This window comes from Globicephala melas, chromosome 16 (assembly GCF_963455315.2).
Source record: "Globicephala melas chromosome 16, mGloMel1.2, whole genome shotgun sequence".
Classification (NCBI taxonomy): domain Eukaryota; kingdom Metazoa; phylum Chordata; class Mammalia; order Artiodactyla; family Delphinidae; genus Globicephala; species Globicephala melas.
This window is the reverse complement of record NC_083329.1, coordinates 24319513-24341794: the sequence shown is the minus strand read 5'-3', so window position 1 is coordinate 24341794 and position 22282 is coordinate 24319513. Positions and strand designations below refer to the sequence as shown.

General features: G+C 43.3%; 2 protein-coding genes across 5 annotated transcripts in view; one reads left to right on the top strand and one right to left on the bottom strand.

Annotated features, from left to right (window-relative positions):
• CFAP43 (cilia and flagella associated protein 43) overlaps window positions 1-1378 on the bottom strand; it is a 100268-nt gene extending 98890 nt beyond the window's left edge. Inside the window, exon 1 of the mRNA XM_030865545.2 lies at window positions 1221-1378. Within this exon, the coding sequence (XP_030721405.2) occupies window positions 1221-1285 (65 nt within the window). The 5' untranslated portion in view covers window positions 1286-1378. The remainder of the gene's footprint in view (window positions 1-1220) is intronic.
• Window positions 1379-9910: 8532 nt separating this feature from the next.
• Window positions 9911-22157, top strand: GSTO1 (glutathione S-transferase omega 1). 4 transcript variants are annotated; one of them, XM_070043837.1, is made up of 6 exons: window positions 9911-10016; window positions 13302-13410; window positions 16641-16863; window positions 19526-19624; window positions 21033-21139; window positions 21930-22157. In XM_070043837.1, the coding sequence occupies exons 2-6, from the start codon at window positions 13352-13354 to the stop codon at window positions 22081-22083; spliced, it is 642 nt and encodes a 213-aa protein (XP_069899938.1). In that variant the 5' UTR covers window positions 9911-10016; window positions 13302-13351; the 3' UTR covers window positions 22084-22157. The 4 variants fall into 4 exon arrangements, with proteins under 4 accessions (XP_069899938.1, XP_060142131.1, XP_060142132.1 ...); XM_060286148.2 differs by lacking the exon at window positions 9911-10016 and adding an exon at window positions 12577-12826; XM_060286149.2 differs by lacking the exon at window positions 9911-10016 and adding an exon at window positions 12617-12749.
• The last annotated feature ends 125 nt before the right edge of the window (window positions 22158-22282 follow it).

Genomic DNA, 22282 nt, shown 5'->3' with positions numbered 1-22282 from the left:
CACTACAGAAACTTAAATGCCACCTAAAGCTCCATAGGTCTCAAGCACCTTCTTCAGAGAGCTTTTCCAGTGAAGCACAACCTCTGTTCAAACTCGAAAAAATCTCAGAAGGATTTCTGGGGTCTTGTATACTCGGAAAAGAAAAAGTAAAAACAACAGAGAGAGAAAAGAGCTTGGTACTAATTGAAAACAGGGTGCATCCTGGTCCTTACCTTTAAAATTAGTTTTGATTTTTAAAATAAACGTTAAAAAAACAACTTTGAATAGGACTGCCTACTTTATGGTTGTGAGCCCAGTAGGGAAATTGCTTCTTTACAAAGATGGAGCATGTGTAGCCATATTTTAGATCTAAAATGTAGAGATAAATGCAGCAAGTAAAAGGAATAAGTCAACATGAATGAAAAGATTAGAACACAAAAGTAACATATTTTTAAGTAAGGATTGTTTGGTGAGTGTAAGCTAGACCAAGGAGAGAGAGAGACTGAGAAGAGGAGGAGAGTCTACCTCTATTTAAATAGTAAAGATATGCTTAAAGATGGTGGAGAGGGCAAGAGAAAGACACTGGTTTAGAGAGAAACTTCATGGGAATGGAGAGTACAGCCAGGACTGGTGGAGGATGCTGTGTGAACATAGGGCTGGTAACACTCTAGAATGTGGAAGGAGAGCAATACCAGCTTACACCTGGGCAGCGCTTTATGCTTTTCAAAGGCCAGTATAAGTGCAAACAAATCCAGAGTCGGTGGATAGGAGATAGAAGGAAGGGATTGATGGCCCTAACTTCGGGGAACATCACCAAAGCCCACTAGGGTGGGAGGAGGGCTGTCATTGGGATGGGGGTGGGGAGTGGGGAACATATATGAAAGCAAAACGGATCACTGAAGGTAATATAGCCAAAAAGAGGAGGCAGAAATGGAGAGTGGAGGAGAGCAGTACTGGGTAAGCCAGCGAGGGGTTGGGGTCACAGCATAGTGAGGGACGGAGGGGTGGGGCGTGGAAAGAGCTGGAAATGTGGTCATTGAATAAGGGGACGAGGGGAATGGAGAGAAGTCACACACAGAGAAAGGAAGTCTGCAGGAAGGCGTTGGCGGTTGAAGGAAAAGAGGTCGAATTTGCGTGAAAGCAGATCTACAGGGATGGGAGGAAGCGGATAGGGAGAGGATGCAGTTCTGAGGGAAGAATTTCCACTAGACGAGTCAGTCGCGGGGCCGCGAACGCCTCACCTCACAGACAGGGACGCGCCGAGGGCGACGTTGTGGGCTTCATCTCGCTCCCGGCCTTGCGCCATGGGCCGTGTGTCTCTCAGCCGGGCCGTGGCTAGCAAACGCCGGACCCAGGCCAGTGTCTGCAACGGTTACACCAAGGCCGCTGGCTGCTGGGTTGATGGTCTCCACTGTTTACACCGTATCCGGGAGACCGCAACCCCTGCGCCCATTGGCTCTGTCCTTTCAGCCGCTCCCTCTCGAGCCAAGCGGATTGGTGGAAGTGCTGACGGGTCTTGACCAATGGGAGAGCGGAGAGCGAAGCGAGGGACTGGCCCCAAGGTGGGTGCTGGAGTGGCCCAGTACAGGGCATATAATTACAAAATTAATAAATATCAGTAGCAGACTTTAATATTGAGTGGTGACCGTGCCAGACGTCTTTCCAAGCGCGGTCAGATATTATTTCATTTAATATTCAAACCTCCCAATCAGCCCCATTTTATAGAAAAGGAAAACAGGATAAGAGAATTAATTTGTCCAAGGCTACAAAACTGAGTGGGACTTAAAGCCAGATCTAGTCTAAATCTAGAGCTTCAAGCCTTTAATTACTTATTACACATTCTAATGGACCCTCAACTATTTCAAGGAGGAAGAAAGCTTCTGGAAGTAACTGATCAAAAGGTCAGCAGTTTTTCCTTGCCTCTTCCCTTCCCTCTCATACACTCTCTTGCCCTCCCCTACTTTCCTTCTGCCCTCCGCCCTCTCCAGTCCTCTCCTCTTCCTTTCTATAGGTCTCTCCTTCCCATCTTGCCACCTTCTCTTCGTTTCATTCACAAATATTTACCCAGTATTACTGTGCATTGTGCTAGTTACTTGGAACAAAATAGTGAGCAAACCAGATACAGTTCCTTCCTTCATGGAACTTAGAAGAACTTCCTTCTTGGTGGGGCCCAGGGAGTGAGGGATAGACATCCACTCCATTACACAAATGTAGGAATCACAGATTGAATTAAGAAGAAAAGGAACATGATATTATAGGGCTTAAGTTGTGGTCCTCTCCTGGTTGGATGGGTAGTGTCAGAGCTGGTTTCTGTGTGCACATGCTGTTTTCACTGAGATTTCAAGGATGAGGAGTGATTGCTGTGGGTAGAGGATGGGGAATGGGCAGAGAACAGTTTTTGTAAAGGAATTGAGGCAGGAAAACAGATGGCATGGACTGGGAAGGGCAGTGTGATTGGAGCAGAGGGGGATCAGTAGAAAACACTGAAGGCTGGAGAAGGAGCACAGCACCAGGTAAAGGCCAAGTTGAGAATTCTGGTCTTTATCCTAAGAGCCACAGAAATATATTAAATGGTTTTAAAGAGAGGAATGACATGATCCAATTTATGTTTATAAAAGATCATTCTGGCTGCAGGAGGATTATCAATTGTGTAGGAGAGTAGAGAGAATAGAAATAGGAAGATCTGCTAGGAGTCGATTTCATGGTCCCAACAAGGGAAGCAAAGCAGGGTTGTCAGGCTGAGCACTACTGGCATTTGGGACTGGATGGGGGTGGGGGTGGGTCTCATGCCTTGCAGGATGTTTAGCAGCATCCCTGCCAGTAGCACCTCCACAGGTGTGACAATCAAAAATATCTATGGACATTGTCAAATGTCCCCTGGGGGACAAAATCACGCCCAGTTGAAAGCCACTGTTGAGTCCATGTGTTACAAATATCTTAAAGGTAAAAACCTGTAGACTTTGTTGATGGATTGATAAAGAGGGGTAAGAGAGAAGGAAGAATCCAGGATGGTCCTGGGTGTCTGATTATCACAGTCAGAGATGGTTGTGTCCTTTGCTGAGGTGGCATGAGGAAGGAGTGGAGCTCTGTGTTTCTGCCTTGAAGCATTTCTTTGCTGAAATGCGAGTGCCAAACATAGGCAGTGCTTAGTGAGAGTGCCAAACACAAAACTGGCTGACAAAATCCCACATTGCTGAGTCACAGGGAGAAGTGTCTTGGACAACAGTCAAGCTTTCTCCTCTAGTGCTTCTTAAGCTCTGGGCAATTTCTGTTGCTACTCCCTCACTAGTTGGCTTATTTGTATTTCCATCAAGCTCTCCATGCACCACCCCCCAAAACACAATATACCTTTAACTACAACTTGAGCATTTTAAAGCCACCACTGGAGAAGAATGTGATGAGGCAAGTCCTGCCGCTGCTCCCAGAGTAAATGGTAGATAGAGGATGTAAGGTGGGCAGGAAGTGTGGACTCTGGGAAACAAATACTAACCTTGGCTGCGATCAGCTATGACTCTGGGAATCTGAACTTGCCCTGTGCTAGAGAAAAGGAGGAACTGAACAGAATCAAATTGAAAAAGCAATCTTGTGGCTATCTTACTCCATGAAATCCCAACTGGGTTTTAGATGAAAACAGAGGTCTCCAGCTGGGTTTCTGGGAAATATCTGTGGCTGATATTCAGGAGAAGGTGCCCTGACCTCTGCACCATGCAGATCAGAGGAAGATGAGTGGCCTTTCTTTCTTAGTTGGGAAGGGGAAAGATAGACTATCCCAGAGAATGGACTGGAGAGATAAATAAGGAAAATGAGTTCCAGTTCTCACTGTGAAAGATTTACTGATATCGGTAGGGGCACAAAGCACAAACCTCACAGCATTCAAGAGAAAAAAGCTGAGAACTCTGGAGCCAGAAAGGGGTTAATCATAGCAGTATATCTTTCCGGTCGCAGTGGTGCTGGCAGAATGTTGGGTGCTATTACCTGCTGTTACCATGACAGAGGCCTGAGTCCTTTAAAGCAGGGGACCCATGGCCAGAGCACCCCTTGCTGCATTTGTGGGTGGCACTATGTCACATGTGTTTGACAAACCATGTACTTAGTGAAAGACAAGATAATGTCAGAGGAAGACTTTGTAGCGGCTGATGAAAGGGGAAAACAGGGTTATTTTTAAGAAGTATGATAAAATACATTACAGTGTAACAAAAAGTTAGGTATTTATCCCTGTGGGTGGTACCTGGAGGTAGAGGGGCTTCACCGTGGAGGCTTGTGAGGTTGCTTGGGGCAATTTTGCAGAACTGGTATCTATGGACTCTAACACAGACATCATTTAAAGAATTCCAAGGGCCATTCATGGGCAAAAACAGGAGACAATTTGCATTGTGGCACAAATAGCATTTAAAATACACTTTAGGAGAGCATTTAGTACAAAAAATTTTGAAGACCGTGGTTTACCATCATTACATGTTCAGAATTTGAGTTTGAATAATCTCATCAAGTCTTAAGATCCTCTTCAAAAGCTTCAAGTCTCATCTGCATTAAATTCTCCATTGAAACTTCTCACAAAAGTAAAAGTTTTAAAGCACTAAAATCGGGCTTCCCTGGTAGTGCAGTTGTTATGAATCTGCCCGCCAATGCAGGAGACACGGGTTCGAGCCCTGGTCCGGGAAGATCCCACATGCTGTGGAGCAACTAAGCCCATGTGCCACAACTACTGAGCCTGCGCTCTAGAGCCTGCAAGCCACAACTACTCAAGCCCGAGTGCCACAACTACTCAAGCCCACACGCCTAGAGCCTGTGCTCCGCAATGAGAAGCCATTGCAATAAGTTCATGCACCGCGATGAAGAGCAACCCTCACTCACCACAACTAAAGAAAGCCTGCATGTAACAATGAAGACCTAACGCAGCCAAAAGTAAATAAATTAAAAAAAAATTTTTTTAAAAAGCACTAAAATCCATCAGTACCTTCCATTTTATATCCTTTTATCTGACTTCCTTTCAATTTCCTTTGCCTTTAGGGTCTGTGTACTGTGTTCCCTTAGACTAGAGACAAAGAAATAATGCTTTCCATAAAAACAACATGTACTGTGGCTATAAGTTTTTACTGGAAGAAACCTGACATGACCTGAGCATGTATAAAAACACCTCATTAATATCAATTTCTTATATATTAGATAGTATAAAATTATTCCAGTTGCATTCCTGAAAATTCACAGAAGAATGTTCTTATCAAGTAAGTGTATATGGGCAATAAAAACAGGTGATACTTAGAAGGAAGAAAACTATTTCTTACCACAAGGATCTCTAACTCTTTATCTTTAACCAGCAGAATCAGTTCAGATTAGCTTCCTCAGGTTAATATTACTGACAATTACAGCTACAAAAACTACAACTACTGTGCCCTTTTACCTGTGGCTAACAGCAGTGTGTATCTAGATGTTCACATCTTATGCACACAAACACAAAGGCCTTGGAGATGGTTCACTGTAATGCAGAGCAGTACTACAGAGCTGTAGTTTCCTAGGACAGTAAATTTTCTTTCAACTTCTTTCTTCTGCCTTGCAAACTGGTTCATCTATACCATTTTTCTAGATTCCACATATAGGCATTAACATACGATATTTCTTTTTCTCTTTCTGACTTACTTCACTCTGTATGACAGTCTCTAGGTCCATCCATGTCTCTACAAATGACCCAATTTCGTTCCTTTTTATGGCTGAGTAATATTCCATTGTATATATGTACCACATCTTCTTTATCCATTTGTCTATCAATGGACATTTAGGTTGCTTCCATGTCCTGGCTATTGTAAATAGTGCTGCAATGAACATTGGGGTGCATGTGTCGTTTTGAACTATGGTTTTCTCAGGGTATATGCCCAGTAGTGAGATTGCTGGGTAATATGATAATTCTACTTTTAGTTTCTTAAGGAACCTCATATTGTTCACCATAGTGGCTGTATCAATTTACATTCCCACCAACAGTGCAAGAGGGTTCCCTTTTCTTCACACCCTCTTCAGCATTTGTTGTTTGTAGATTTTCTGATGATGCTCATTCTAACTAGTGTGTGGTGATACCTCATTGATTTGCATTTCTCTAATAATTAGTGATGTTGAGCAGCTTTTCATGTGCCTCTTGGCCATCTGTGTGTCTTCTTTGGAGAAATGTCTGTTTAGGTCTTCTGCCCATTTTTTGATTGGGTTGTTTGTTTCTTTAATATTGAGCTGCATGAGCTGTTTATATATTTTGGAGATTAATCCTTTGTCCCTTGATTCATTTGCAAATATTTTCTCCCATTCTGAGCATTGTCTTTTCGTCTTGTTTATAGTTTCCTTGGCTGTGCAAAAGCTTTTAAGTTTCACTAGGTCCCATTTGTTTATTTTTGTTTTTATTTCCATTACTCTAGGAAGTGGGTCAAAAAAGATCTTGCTGTGATTTATGTCAAAGAGTTTTCTTCTTATGTTTTCCTCTAAGAATTTGATAGTGTCCAGTCTTACATTTAGGTCTTTAATCTATTTTGAGTTTATTTTTGTGTATGGTGTTAGGGAGTGTTCTAATATCATTCTTTTACATGTAGCTGTCCAGTTTTCCCAGCAGCACTTATTGAAGAGACTGTCTTTTCTCCATTGTATATCCCTGTCTCCTTTGTCATAGATTAGGTAACCATAGGTGCATGAGTTTATCTCTGGGCTTTCAATCCTGCTCCATTGATCTATATTTCTGTTTTTGTGCCAGTACCATATTGTCTTGATTACTGTAGCTTTGTAGTATAGTCTGAAGTCAGGGAGTCTGATTCCTCCAGCTCCATTTTTTCCCCTCAAGATTGCTTTGGCTATTCAGGTTCTTTTGTGTTCTTTTCTCTTCTCTAAATGTTTGATAGAATTCACCTGTGAAGCCATCTGGTCCTGGACTTTTGTTTGTTGGAAGATTTTTAATCACAGTTTCAATTTCATTACTTGTGATTGGTCTGTTCATATTTTCTATTTCTTCCTGGTTCAGTCTTGGAAGGTTGTACCTTTCTAAGAATATGTCCATTTTTTCCAGGTTGTCCATTTGATTGGCATAGAGTTACTTGTAGTAGTCTCTTAGGATGCTTTGTATTTCTGCGATGTCTGTTGTAACTTCTCCTTTTTCATTTCTAATTTGATTGATTTGAGTCCTCTCCCTCTTTTTCTTGATGAGTCTGGCTAAAGGTTTATCAATTTTGTTTATCTTCTCAAAGAACCATCTTTTAGTTTTATTGATCTTTGCTATTAGTTTCTATTTCATTTATTTCTGCTCTGATCTTTATGATTTCTTTCCTTCTGCTAACTTTGGGTTTTGTTTGTTCTTCTTTCTCTACTTCCTTTAGGTGTAAGTTTAGATTGTTTATTTGAGATTTTTCTTGTTTCTTGAGGTAGGATTGTATTGCTATAAACTTCCCTCATAGAGCTGCTTTTGCTGCATCCCATAGGTTATGGATTGTCGTGTTTTCATTGTCATTTGTCTCTAGGTATTTTTTGATTTCCTCTTTGATTTCTTCAGTGATCTCTTGGTTATTTAGTAACATATTGTTTAGCCTCCATGTGTTTGTATTTTTTACGTTTTTTTCCCTGTAATTGCTTTCTAATCTCATAGCACTGTGGTCAGAAAAGATGCTTGATATGATTTCAATTTTCTTAAATTCACTGAGGCTTGATTTGTGACCTAAGATGTGATCTATCCTGGAGAATGTTCCGTGCACACTTGAGAAGAAAGTGTAATCTGCTGTTTTTGGATGGAATGTCCTATAAATATCAATGAAATATATCTGGTCTATTGTGTCATTTAAAGCTTGTGTTTCCTTATTTTCTGTCTGGATGATCTGTCCATTGGTGTAAGTGAGGTGTTAAAGTCCCCCACTATTATGGTTATTATTGTTATTATATTATTATTACTATTGATTTCCTCTTTTATAGCTGTTAGCATTTGCCTTATGTATTGAGGTGCTCCTATGTTGGGTGCATATATATTTATAATTGTGATAGCTTCTTCTTGGATTGATCCCTTGATCATTATGTAGTGTCCTTCCTTGTCTCTTATAACATTCTTTATTTTAAAGTCTATTTTATCCAGCTTTCTTTTGATCTCCTTTTGCATGGAATATCTTTTTTCCATCCCCTCACTTTCAGTCTGAATGTGTCCCTAGGTCTGAAGTGGGTCTCTTATAGACAGCACATAGCTGGGTCCATTTGTATCCATTCAGTGAGCCTGTGTCCTTTGGTTGGAGCACTTAATCCATTCACAGTTAAGGTAATTATTGATATGTATGTTCCTATTACCATTTTCTTAATTGTTTGGGGTTTGTTTTTGTAGGTCCTTTTCTTCTCTTGTGTTTCCCAGTTAGAGAAGTTCCTTTAGCATTTGTTGTAGAGCTGGTTTGGTGGTGCTGAATTCTCTTAGCTTTTGCTTGTCTGTAAAGCTTTTGATTTCTCCATTGAATCTGAATGAGATGCTTGCTGGGTAGAGTAATCTTGATTCTAGACTCTTCCTTTCATCACTTTAAATATATCATGCCACTCCCTTCTGGCTTCTAGAGTTTCTGCTGAGAAATTAGCTGTTAACCTTATGGGAATTCCCACGTATGTTATTTGTCATTTTTCCCTTGTTGCTTTTAATAATTTTTCTTTTTTTATAAATTTATTTATATTTATTTTTGGCTGCCTTGTGTCTTCCTTGTTGGGTCTTCATTGCTGTGCACAGGCTTTCTCTAGTTGGGGTGAGCAGGGGCTACTCTTCATTGCAGTGCGCAGGCTTCTCATTGCAGTCGTTTCTCTTGTTGCAGAGCTTGGGCTGTAGGCACGCGGGCTTTGGTAGTTGTGGCATGCAGGCTCAGTAGTTGTGGCTCGCAGGCTCTAGAGCGCAGGCTCTAGTTGTGGCACACGGGCTTAGTTCCTCTGTGCATGTCAGATCTTCCCAGACCAGGGCTTGAACCCATGTCCCCTGCATTGGCAGGCAGATTCTCAACCACTGCACCACCAGGGAAGTCCCAATAATTTTTCCTTGTCTTTAATTTTTGTCAATTTGATTACTATGTGTCTCAGTGTGTTTCTCCTTGGGTTTATCCTGCCTGGGGCTCTTTGCACTTCCTGGACTTGGGTGGCTATTTCCTTTCCCATGTTAGGGAAGTTTTCGACTATAATCTCTTCAAATATTTTCTCGGGTCCTTTCTCTCTCTCTTCTCCTTCTGGGACCCCTATAATGTGAATGTTGGTGCATTTAATATTGTCCTAGAGGTCTCTTAGGTTGTCTTCATTTCTTTTCATTCTTTTTTCTTCATTCTGTTCTGTGGCAGTGAATTCCACCATTCTGTCTTCCAGGTCACTTATCCGTTCTTCTGCCTCAGTTATTCTGCTATTGATTCCTTCTAGTGTATTTTTCATTTCAGTTATTGTATTGTTTATCTCTGTTTGTTCTTTAATTTTTCTAGGTCTTGGTTAAACATTTCTTACATCTTCTCAATCTTTGCCTCCATTCTTTTTCTGAGCTCCTGGATCATCTTCACTATCATTGTTTTGAATTCTTTTTCTGGAAGGTTGCCTATCTTCACTTCATTTAGTTGTTTTCTGGAGTTTTATCTTGTTCCTTCATCTGGTACAAAGTCCTCTGCCTTTTCATTTTTTCTGTGTCTGTAAATGTGGTTTTCATTCCACAGGCTGCAGGATTGTAGTTCTTGCTTCTGCTGTCTGCCCTCTGGTGGATGAGGCTATCTAAGAGGCTTGTGCAAGCTTCCTGATGGGAGGGACTGGTGGTGGGTAGAGCTGGCTGTTGCTCTGGTGGGCAGAGCTCAGTAAAACTTTAATCCACTTGTCTGCTGATGGGTGGGGCTGAGTTCTCTCCCTGTTGGTTGTTTGGCCTGAGGCGACCCAGCACTGGCGCCTACAGGCCCTTTGGTGGGGCTAATGGCGGACTCTGGGAGGGTTCAAAACAAGGAGTACTTCCCAGAACTTCTGCTGCCAGTGTCCTTGTCCCCTCGGTGAGCCACAGTTGCCCCCTGCCTCTGCAGGAGACCCTGCAACACTAGCAGGTAGGTCTGGTTCAGTCTCCTATGGCGTCACTGCTCCTTCCCCCTGGGTCTTGTTGCACACACTACTTTGTGTGTGCCCTCCAAGAGCGGAGTTTCTGTTTCCCCTAGACCTGTTGTAGTCCTGCAGTCAAATCCCGCTAACCTTGAAAGTCTGGGAATTGCTCCTCCTGTTGCCAGACCCCCAGGTTGGGAAACCTGACGTGGGGCTCAGAACCTTCACTCTAGTGGGTGGACTTCTGTGCTATAAGTGTTCTCCAGTCTGTGAGTCACCCACCCATCAGTTATGGGATTTGATTTTACTGTGATTGCGCCCCTCCTACCATCTCATCGTGGCTTCTCCTTTGTCTTTGGATGTGGGGTATCTTTCTTGGTGAGTTCCAGTGTCTTCCTGCTGATGACTGTTTAGCAGTTAGTTGTGATTCCGGTGCTCTCACAAGAGGGAGTGAGTTTCAACTTCTTTCTTTGAGGAATTAACATTTTACTTTATTGATTAGCTGGATCTTTCTAATCATTACAACAAAATGTTGCATTATTCATACTAATTAGGGGACGAGCCATTCCAAATAAAAGTTCTCAAATAATCCCTACACCTGGAATCACTAGTTTGGCCAATCAGAGGTTTTGCCTTGCTATGTTTAAATTCACAGGGTTAATTTGCATATCATTAATGTACTAAAGGCCTTCTAAACAGTTAATTTTCTAAAAAAGAGTTAAGTAAGACTCGTGTTTTAGCAAAAATGTGGTCTAATTTTTTTGTTTAGTATCTAATAATAACAAACATTTATTTAACATTCATTCTGTGCCAAGAACTAAGCATTTCTTATTTATTAACTAATTTAATGTTTCTTCAAACTCTATAAGAGAGGCATTAAGTTTCTACCACCACATTTTACAGAAGAGGGAACTGTAAAATGTTCTTCTTTTTTCCATTGCACCAAGAGGGAAACACAGAGGGAACGTGCCCACATTCACATGGTTAATAAGGGGTTATTATAATTCATATGGTTTCATAATAAATTCATAAGTTAAATTATGAATTCATAAATTCGTATGTTAAAGCCCTAACCCTCAGTACATCAGAATGTGATCTTATTTGGAAAAAGGTTCATTGCAGTTGTAATTAGTTAAATTAAGAGGCGGTCATACTGGAGTAGGATGGGCCCATAATCCAATATGACCGGTGTCTTTATAAAGAGGGGAAATTTGGACACAGACATGCACCCAAGGAGAAGGGCATGTGAAGATGAAGGCCGCTATTTGTTGATACTTCTACACTCCATGGAGCACCAGATTGCCACCTAACCACCAGAAGCTAGAGGAGAGGCACAGAACCGATTCTCCCTCACAGTCTTCAGAAGGAAACAACCCTGAGGCTTGTGCAACCTTGATCTGGGACTTACAGCCTCCAGAACTGTGAGAATAAATTTCCAGCGTTTAAGTCACTCAGTTTGTGGTATTTTGTTAATGGCAGCCCTAGCAAACTAATACAGGCATGGAGTCAGGATCAAACTCAGGCAGGAAGCCTCCAGGATGGGCATGCTTATCACCTCACTCTGCAGCTCCAAAAATAGAGCTAAGCAAAATAAAAACACTCCCTGCTCCTTCCTCCCCAAATAAACAGCACAGGAGGTACCAGCTTGGAAATCTATGCGACAAGTAAGACATTGACTACTCTTTTCAGATACACACAGTATCTGCTCTGTGTGCCCTGGAACCCCCTCTTTCCTGATTGAGGGGGCTGATGGAGTGAATGATCTGGCCAGACATTTTTCATAGACCTGCAGACTAAATTCACTAACCCACCTGCCTGACTCTAAGCATGTGCCCCTACTAGGGCTTCAAAATCCCCGTATTTAATAGATTTTTGAAAGCTGCATCATCATTCTGAGATTAGTAATATCCAGGTTTGTGCTGTTTCCTTTGGGTTAAAATTAAAAGGATGTGTCCTAAGGGTGACAGTAGAGACAGTGACCCTCCCCAGTAGTCATATTAAGTTAGTACAGACAGGAAAAGGAAATGGCTCTCCAGGTGGCTGGGCGACCTGGCCCTGGGCTATGGAAAGGAACCTTAGGAGAGCACGTTCTGGAACCTTGAGCAAGCACTGGCCCCGGGGGCCACAGGCTCTGAGGTAAGGGCAGCCTTTGGGTAGAGGGAGAGCTGCAACCAAGTCGGAGCCACGTGACTTGGGCCTGGGCATGGGTCCCTGCTGCCAGGGCACGGGGTGTGGGAGGTCAGGGTCTGGATCCGGTGTGGGCCCACGTGCCGGCAAGCTGGAGACCACCATCCGTCGGGGTCAGGGAAAGGCTCTGAGGATTTTGAGCTTCATTTGTGCATTTTTTTTTTCCATTGCACCAAGAGAACACCAAGTCTTTACTACACGAATTCCTATGAAACAGCTCCAAGAAAAAACCCACACGTAAAAGAAAAAACAAAAACAAAAACAAAACGAACAAAGCCACACACAGGGACGGGGTGGGGGAAGGCGAGTGGTGCCCCCCCTCTTCTGCGCCCGGGCCACTGGGGGGCGGTGAGGATCTGAGGGCCGCCGCACTTCCGCACTCGCTCGAGATGCTGAGCCGGGCCAGGGTCCCCCTCTGGCACCGCGGGGAGCCCTCCACGCCCTCATTATCTCTGGGTGACTTAGGGCCACCAAGCCTGCTCCCAATGCCTCAACGCTGTACGGCTGGGCTGGCTCGTCATGGGAGCACCTCTTGGCCAGCAGGCTGAACTTTGGTGCGACCGCCATCTGCGGTGTTTGAAGCTTTGCCCCAGCAAACCGGGAAGGCCGGCCCTGGGTCGGGGCTTACGGGGTGGGCGTCTAGCTACGATCTCCCACAAGGCGCGCGGGAGGCTGCGGCGGCGCGTTCCTTCTCGCGGAGAGTGGGGAAGCCAGCCTGGGCGCGGGGTCGGATCGCCCAGGAAGCCTTCTGCGCGCGGGTTGCTGGCACTTCTGGGAGAGACGGGGAGGGAGGGAGGGAGGAAGGGCGGGGCGACCGACCTTCGGAATCGCCTGCAAGAGCGGGCGCGAGCCGGGCCTGTGCTGCGCCGAGATGTCCGGAGGGTCAGCCAGGAGCCTGGGGAAGGGTGAGGCCTGCCTGCCGCGATTCGCGGCGACCCTCAGACGCGTGTCGGGGCCAGGGCCTGGGGGCTGGGCTGCTCCGGAGCGGAGCCACGCAGGAGGTCTTCCACCCGCGAGAAACTGACCAGGCCCGGGGGGGGGGGCGGCGGGAGGCTGAGAGTTCCCGCTGCTGTTGGGGCTGTAACCGTCTCCGCTTCTCCCCGCAGGAAGCGCGCCCCCGGGGCAGGTCCCCGAGGGCCTGATTCGCGTCTACAGCATGAGGTTCTGCCCGTTCGCCAAGAGGACGCGCCTGGTCCTGAAGGCCAAGGGAATTGGGTGAGGATCAAGGCGCGGGCCGCTCCCGGAGCCAGCCAGGAACCAACAGCTGCGGGAAGAGCGGGCGGAAATCTTCGATAGGGTCTCCGCAGCTTCCTTTACTACAAAATACATCAGCCTTTTTTTGGGGGGGAGGGGGGGGACAGAGAAAGTTATGAACCCTATCCTCGGGGGGCGGGAGGAATGCCACAGACACCACCAGTCTAGGACACCCCGTTTAGATTAACCATTTTATGGATCAGAAAAGCTGAGGCTCCAGTAAAGTTAGTGGCATGCAGAGATCCCTCGAATGGTAATCACAGGCAGCTCTTTTAGCTCTGGCAGACCCCTGATTTCTGCGGTACTTCCTTCTCTATCACCCCGCTTCTTTCATGTGCTGTTTATATTGTTTGCTGTTATTCTGAGACTATAGTCCCTTCCTGAATAGTCGGTAATTTGCCCCCTTGAAGAGTCCAGACGTTGACCCTCTGCTGGACAGAGTGCTGAGTTAACTGTACTGTGAATATTCCTATAGATTGGGTTGTTGGTTGAGTGAAATAAAGTGTTTATGTCTAAAAATTCAGACTTTTGGGAAGCCTCACTGAAAGTATTAATGTGATTGACATATGGGTTATCCACAGGAAATATGCAAGTCATTGGCTTTTCCCTGAGCTGAATAGCCATTGAACCGCCTCCCTTCCAATGACCTTTGGAATCTGTTGAACAGACATTAGATACCTGTAGTGTGGAAGTTTAAAACAAAGCCCCCATGACAAAGAAATTTTCCATGTATGTGCTTAGAATTTGTAAACTAATTTTAGTCTTCTTGGGGGAGAATTAAGCAGGCAATTCTTTTCTCTAAAAAAATAAGTAAGATATATTCTAAAGAAAAAAAACAAATTATCTTTGAATTAGTCATCACTTCAGTAGGATTTGCATCTTATTTTGGATGAAACAGATTGTGAACACATAGCAAAATATTCAACAGTAACATTTATCAAAACATTATTTTATCCAACTCTTGTAATGTTTACTGTATTAGTCAGGATTCTTTTATTGCATTTAAGAGATACCCATTTCAGTTGGATTGAAAAAAGACATATCTTGTGCTCATACAATTGAAAAGTCCAGGAGCAAGAAACAGCTGGATCTGGGGCCACAAAGTCCTGGGTTAGTGCCCTTCTGGAACTCTGGGTTGAAAACAACCATATCTTATTGGGACAGTTTCCCAAAGGAAAATTGCAGTGATTTTACATAAAAGTGTGTGTATGGAGGGTGAAGGGTGTAACAGCTGCCAGGCAGTGCGAACAACAGAGGTCTGCTGTGTTTATGGATCAGTTTTGAGTCCCAGAAGGCTTTGATTAGAGAGGTACTAGATTTTACCACATGACAGAATTTACTAAAGCATGGTTTTCTCTAAAAGGTGCATCTTCCAACTTGTTGCAGCAGATATGTTGCCTTGTTGGCTCACCATGCCAGGTTAGCAAAATGCATGTGTGTTCTGAGAACTTTCTTTATGACAAAAGCCCAGGATTTACCTTTTCTTTTCATACTATAAAATTTCAGAAATGTTGATAATTCCTTAGCAGGGAACGTCATTTTTCTTGCAGTGGCTTGTATCTGAAGTGTCCGGTAATCTGACAGGACACGAACATTTTCGTACATACACACAGATGCCAGTGTTCAATCTGGCTGTTCCTTTGTTTCCATGGGGGGAGGGATTGCATATTTAAATCCTCAAGATAATGCTGTTGTAGCTAGCTGCTGAGGTGGATGAGGAAATAGGAAACAAAAGGTGCTGGGTATATTATTTTTGAGTAGCTAATCTGTTCTATTGAACACTCATCCAGTTTTGACAATGATATGGACCTGGCTTTAACAATTAATATGAAACTTTCTTTTCTCTTATTTCCCCTAAAATCTCTTAGGCAAGATACAAGTTAGTTCTAAAAACAATCTTAGTATAGCCTGGACTTCACCTGTTTTTCACACTTAGTGTGATTTACCCATGTAACATTTTAAAAAAGTATCAAGGCATGGAGATTTAATCGAAAAGTTTATTTCGTGGATGGATTTTTTGGGTTCCCTAATATTCTTGAAAAAAGTGAGGAACTTTCTATTAAAATTAGCAAAAAGAATTGAATTTTATCATGTTGATTCTCATACAATGGAGTGGTGGGGTGTGGAGAAACTCAATTAGTTGGCTCATATATTTTTACAATTAAGATACTTCTTAGTCCCAAATGGAGTATCTAATTGACAATCTTGAAGCATTTCCACTTATTTATTCAACAAATGTATACTGAATACCTATCTGAAAATGTTTATATTTCTTCATAGCATTTAAATCTACTTATAACTTTGCTGATTTACATGTTGGTTTATGAATATGACCAAGACACCCAAGATCCCTGCTTTCATGGAGCTTACATTCTAGGGAGGTGACATAACAAACGTAATTAAGTAAGCAAGGTAATTTCAGTTACATATTATCAGTACAATGAAGAAAGTAATTCAAGAAATATAAAAAAGGCCGGTGTGGGGTTTCCCTGGTGGCGCAGTGGTTGAGAGTCCGCCTGCCGATGCAGGGGACACGGCTTCGTGCCCCGGTCTGGGAAGATCCCGCGTGCCGCGGAGTGGCTAGGCCCGTGAGCCATGGCCGCTGAGCCTGAGCATCCGGAACCTGTGCTCCGCAACGGGAGAGGCCACAGCAGTGAGAGGCCCGCGTACTGCAAAAAAAAAAAAAAAAAAAAGGCCAGTGTGGCCAGATCATAATGACCAAAGGAAAAGTCATAGGAAGCAGATGTGACAAGTAAGCAGGGGCCACATCAAGGGGTATAGAGTTTATCCTCATTGCAATGAGGAGCAAGCGAGGGGTTGTAAGTAAGCAGGAGGGTGGCCTCATCCAATTTACTTTTGTGTGTGGAGAATGGACCGTAGGGAGGTTACAGTGGAGGCAGAGGGGCTGGTGGGACTATTGTAGAGGTCCAGGTGGCAGATGACCTCTTAGATGAGGTGGCAGTGTTAAAGCTGAGAAGTGGATGAATCCAGAACGTGATTTGAAGGTCTAGCTGACAGGTCTTGCTGATCCATTTGATTTGAGGAAGAGGTGGCAGGGGGAAGGAATCAAGGCCAAGCTGACTCCGAAATTTCGGGTCTGACCAGCTAAGTGGATGATAAGACCAATGAGGCTTTATTCAGGAGTACAAGAAAAATGTTACTCTCTTCATTGTCTTCTATGTGTTTTTCAGGCATGAAGTCATTAACATCAACCTAAAAAATAAGCCTGAGTGGTTCTTCAAGAAGAATCCCTTCGGCCTGGTGCCAGTTCTGGAAAACAGTCAGGGTCAAGTGATCTACGAATCTGCCATCACTTGTGAGTACCTGGATGAAGCATATCCAGGAAAGAAGCTGTTGCCAGATGACCCCTATGAGAAAGCTTGCCAAAAGATGGTCTTTGAGTTGTTTTCTAAGGTGTGTGTTCAAGAAATTTCAGCTCCTATATAACACCTTTGTTTTTTAAGCTAAATCACTGCTGTCACTGATGGTTCAGTGATTTGGGTGGGGAAGACAAACAGGATTATGCTCTTGTCCGCTTGGACATGTCCTACGAGCCCTTTCATGGTCCAGATCCTTTTTACTTCCCAAAGTTACACCTCTCCACTCTTCTCCTAACACTTTATATTCCTGTCATGCTGAATGTTTTTATTTTTCCCAAACTTGCCACCTTCTTCTCAACTCTTGCTGGAAGACTCTTCCCCCTTCTCACTTTGCCTGGTTGTCTCCAAGTCCTCTTTCCTGTACAGTCTGCGCTCCTGTATGTGCAGAACGTGAGGATGCTGAGGGCCCACTATACTATGCCGTTTTATAAAGGACTTGTGTATCAGTGGATTTTGGTATCTGCTGGGGGCCCTGGAACCAATCCTTCAAGGAACCAAGGGACAACAGCCTTTGCTCAGATACCTTTGTCTTCTAGAAGCTTGTCCGGGCTGGGTTAGTGCCCAGCTCTGTGTGCCCACGTGTGCTAACTTTCCCCTGTGGGGACTGCCACCTTCTTGCCTGTGTGTTGTACCAGGGCTGTGAGCTCCTTGAGGGTGAGGGCCGTGTCTCCATCACTGTTGGCCCACTGCCTAGGCTTGCGACCAGCCCTTCCTAGTTATGTGACGGTGAGCTAGTTGCTTATTAGTTTACCTCTGTGCCTCAGCTCATGTGTAAAATGAGTATAGTAATTGATCCCATCCCATTGATAAAAATCAGTTAATATAAAACACCTAGAGTCCAACAGATGGCAGATACTCAATGTTACCTCTTGTTGTTCTAGCCACATTGTCTAGTTGTGAGCATCTTCTGTGTGTTGGCAATAGCTCCTTGTGGACTAAGTAAATGGCATTCCTATAGGAGAACTGTCTGTGTCTTAATTAGCATCAAAGTTAAACATTTGCGTGAGTTCAAACAATTAGTATTAACACAGAAATGACCAACAGTAGACAATGCGAATAGCATGGTCAGGTTATATCTCTATAATTCTGTTACTTTTGTCAGGATATATCTCAGCACAGTAAGAAACATCGTATCTCTAGGGAAAGAAATGGTTAGAGAAATATCCAGAAGGTGAGACTTGTAGGAGAATATTTTCTTAAAGGAGACATTGCAAAGGGAAGTCAATGGGGAAGGAAGAGGGAGTTGTCTGGCTTAGCAGAACGAGAGTGAAAGAATACTAGAGATGGTTGCCATCAAAGATGATGGACAGGGAATATGGCATTTACAAGAAAGATGCTGGAGAATTTTTAAAAATAGTAACGAGATTCATTGTACTGTCCAGAAAGAAAATGAGCTAACAGCTGGAGATGCCCACCATTACTTCCCTCACACTCAGGGAAGAGGTGGCCTTAAGCACTATTATGACACCACCCTCCTGGCCCCAGTTCAGCAAACCAAAAATGCCCCCACCTGCATCCACAGCCAAATCATCTTCTCTCCTGGGAACTTGGAAATGAGACACAGAGACTAAGACAATAAATGTTGAGGTTTTAGAGGTGTATGTGTATATCATTGGAGACGGCAAATCAAAGTCACACAAAAAAAGAATTTTTAAAGAATCAGAAATTAAGAGCATTGCAAAGGGGTTTGACATTTGGAAAATAACAAGGAGCAGACATTTAAGGAGAAGCAGAGATGAAAGACCAGGCAGGCCCAGATAGAAACGTGGAAGGAAGGGCTGCCTGCACACCTTCAGTTCCAGTGATGGCAAGCTGTACCCTGGGATGGATGGGCTTCCAGGACATTCTCCTGTATTTTTAAAAGTGCCTTTTTACTTCCACTGGACGAGTGGATTTTGTCTCTTGCAGTGAGACAATACCAAAGACCGAGCATTAAAACACAAACACTTCCACCACAAGTATCAAAGCATCTGACAGGACACCTGTCAAGTCTTCAGGTCATCAACCACTTTGAACTGTCTTCTCATGCCCTCCCCAAGATAGAAATCAGGAAAATCCCCTTCCCAGCTCCCTTTGCAGCTGGGGCCAAGGTCTGGACCTAGACTCTTCCTCTTAGACACACACGTTAGGGTTCAATTCAGAAATGAGCTATGTGGGGAAACAGGCTTGGTGTGGGGCACTGGTTCTACTGATGAGGGTGGCTGGTGGCAGAGCTCCTGGCTTTCAGGAGCTGCGGTGGTTGCCAGGTTGAATTCCAGAGTGGCATTGGTTACCTCAGAGTCCAACTTCTGGCAGCGGCACAGACTGTAGCATCTAGTGCTCGGTTCACTGGTGGCAGTGGGTGCCTCCCATCAGGTCAGTTCCCAGCATGATTCTGAAATGTTCCAGACCTGTTTGTTCAGCCTCTCAACAATTCTGTGAGCCACTCAGTGTCCTTTTAGGACATTTTTGACCCAAGCTCACCAATCGGCTTCTCTTATTTGCAGCTTATAAAATCCTGACCAGTACAGCATCTAAGGCCACAAAACTGTTTTTAAGATCAGTACCCGACCTCTGTGAGCAAAGGAATTGGTGTACTTTTGAAGTTTCTAGAACATCCTGACACTGGGTCTATGAGGGTTCTATGGCGCTTTCATATGAGGGGGCTGGTATAGTTAGCGTCACACTGATAAACTAAGAAATTACTCTCTGTCTAGGTACCACCTTTGTTATTAAGCTTTCTTAGAAGGCAAAATAAGGAAGACTGCTCTGGCCTGAAAGAAGAATTGCATAAAGAATTCAGCAAGCTAGAGGAGGTAATTAATCCCTTCTCCTTGATTTTTATTGAAGTGATACATTGTATCTGCTGTCACCTTCTACTCTTTTCTTCATACTCCCATTTCCAAAATCACTTTAATTAGCAATAATACCAAATAGGAAATTTTAGTTTACAACAGATAGCAGCTGTAAGCTGTTGTGTTTAAGATACAAACCAAAACACCTAAAAATGGTTTGTCATGGGCTTGCTTTTAAAACATTTTATCACACTGACATGAAAATATCACGGAAAAATTTCACCCACATTGCCAGTTTTTCACCTGTTATTTTTCCATGCTTGTTTTCAGTCCTTGAACATATATATTTTTTATATATATAAATTTATTTGTTTTTGGCTGAGTCAGGTCTCTGCTGCTGTGCACGGGCTTTCTCTAGTTGCAGCGAGCAGGGGCTACTCTTCATTGCGGTGTGCGGGCTTCTCATTGCAGTGGTTTCTCTTGTTGCGGAGCACGGGCTCTAGGCACGCGGGCTCAGTAGTTGTGGCTCGTGGGCTCTAGAGCACAGGCTCAGTAGTTGTGGCACACGGACTTAGTTGCTCCGTGACATGTGGGATCTTCCCTTCCCGGACCAGGGCTTGAACCCGTGTCCCCTGCATTGGCAGGTGGATTCTTAAACCACTTCACCACCACCCTTCACCCTGTGTATGACTCCTGTACAATTTATCCATTTTAGTCCTGATAGACAGTAAACATTTCCACTTTGGGGATGTAACAAATAGTGCTTCAGTGAACATTCTTATACCTATCTTTTGGTGAACATATGTTCACATTTCCAAGGAATATAATTACTGGGTTATACAGTATGCATGAACTCAGCTTTAGTAGATACTGTTAAAACACGGTTGTACCAAATTATTGATACATTCCTATCAGCAGTAGATCCACACCCTTACTAAGTTTGTCTTGTTCATTTTAGCCATTCTGATGGATGTGAAGTGGTATGACATTTTGGTTTTAATTTGCATTTCCCTGATGACTAATGTAGTTGAGCACCTTTTCAAATCGTTATTGGCCATTTTGACCTCCTCTTTTGTGAAGTCCAAGTCTTGCCCAGTTTTCTGATGGGTTTTCTGCCTTTTTTCTTTTTGATTCCCAGGAGTTCTTTCTATATTCTGAATACCAGTCCTTTGTTGGATATATCTATTACAAAGATCATGCACTCTGTAGCTTGTTTTTTCTCCATTTTCCAGTTTATTTTATTGACCGTTTTGCTTCATCCCAAACCAAGAGATTCTAAAGCTTAAACTAATCAGACAAAAAGCCAACTTGAATATGTCAGGGTTAAACCTGCTGCTCTCACTTTCTTAACTCTTGCCTTCATCATTTCTTTTGATGAATCTTACCAGATGCACAAATAACAAGTACTCTTATGCTGTTTAATGTTCAGGTTCTGACTAATAAGAAGACAACCTTCTTTGGTGGCAGTTCTCTTTCTATGATTGATTACCTCATCTGGCCCTGGTTTGAATGGCTGGTAGCCCTGGAGTTAAATGAGTAAGATATTTGAATATTTTGTGCTTAATTTAGGATAATGATAACTGAAATAGTATATACTAACCTTTTTTTATGAACAAAAATTAACATATCTCACTCAACTGGCATGAATGGGAGCAAGCACACAGAAGGAGACTTGGACGTGCCAGGGCATGTCCTATACCTACACTCACCATTTTTCATCCTTGGGGCCGGTAGTGGGGGGAGTTCTGTGACATGTAGTAAAATGTTTTAAAAGTAATTACTCCTTCCCTCCTGGTTAAAAATCCATAAGGATGTGCATTTTCATAAGGATTTCAGGAAGGATTGTATGACCAATTCTACCTCCCATTTACCATCAAGAGTCCCACACTATTTTCCAAACTCAGTGTTTCAAAGTTTGGCAGCGACCTTGGCTTACTGCCAATTCTTCGAGCTTAGAGCTATTCAGGGTTACTTTTAGTCACAATCTAACCATAGAATAACAAATATATAACATTCTTGGTTGTCTTTCATGTTCTCATTTTAAAAAACTATCAGCCTCCGTTTGGACAAGTTCTCATGCTAACTGAGCAAGTCACTTCACTCTAGTCTTAGATTCCTCTTCACAAAACAAGGACCTCTACAATATCTTCCAAATCTCATATTCAATGATTACATGCATCTTAAATAAGTATTTTTAAAGAACTATTTTTAAAAGTTAGAGGAAAACAATATGAAACTGCAGAGTGGTAATAATGATATATAGGAGAATTTGCAATGCCTTCCTACTTAGCCTTGCTCACACCTTCATTCTTTCCATCTCCCACAGGTATGTAAACCACACTCCAAATCTTAAGCTCTGGATGGAAGCCATGATGAAAGATCCTGCAGTATCATCCCTCTTCATTGATCCAAAAGCCTTTCGAGGTTTCTTAGATCTCTACTTGCAGAACAACCTCGAGGCCTGTGACTATGGGCTCTGAAGGGGACAGGATATATCGGATAATATATCGGTTCGCTAATATGAATAATAACATGCTTTTATTTTACCAAGTGCTCTCACGTCTCACTGGATCACCTTCTCTGATTTGACACTATGGCCTTACTGTGGGCTTTCCTCAAGTCCCTCCTGCAGAAATGTAAACACATTTCCTGTCTCAGGATGCTCAAAGGATGCTAAGG

Coding starts and splice junctions, on each gene's coding strand:
- GSTO1 (XM_060286148.2), top strand. CDS start 12,715: ATGGGAGCACCTCTTGGCCAGCAGGCTGAACTTTGGTGCGACCGCCAT. Junction 12,827..13,301: donor CCTGGGTCGGGGCTTACGGG/GTGGGCGTCTAG, acceptor TTCTCCCCGCAG/GAAGCGCGCCCCCGGGGCAG. Junction 21,140..21,929: donor GTAGCCCTGGAGTTAAATGA/GTAAGATATTTG, acceptor CATCTCCCACAG/GTATGTAAACCACACTCCAA.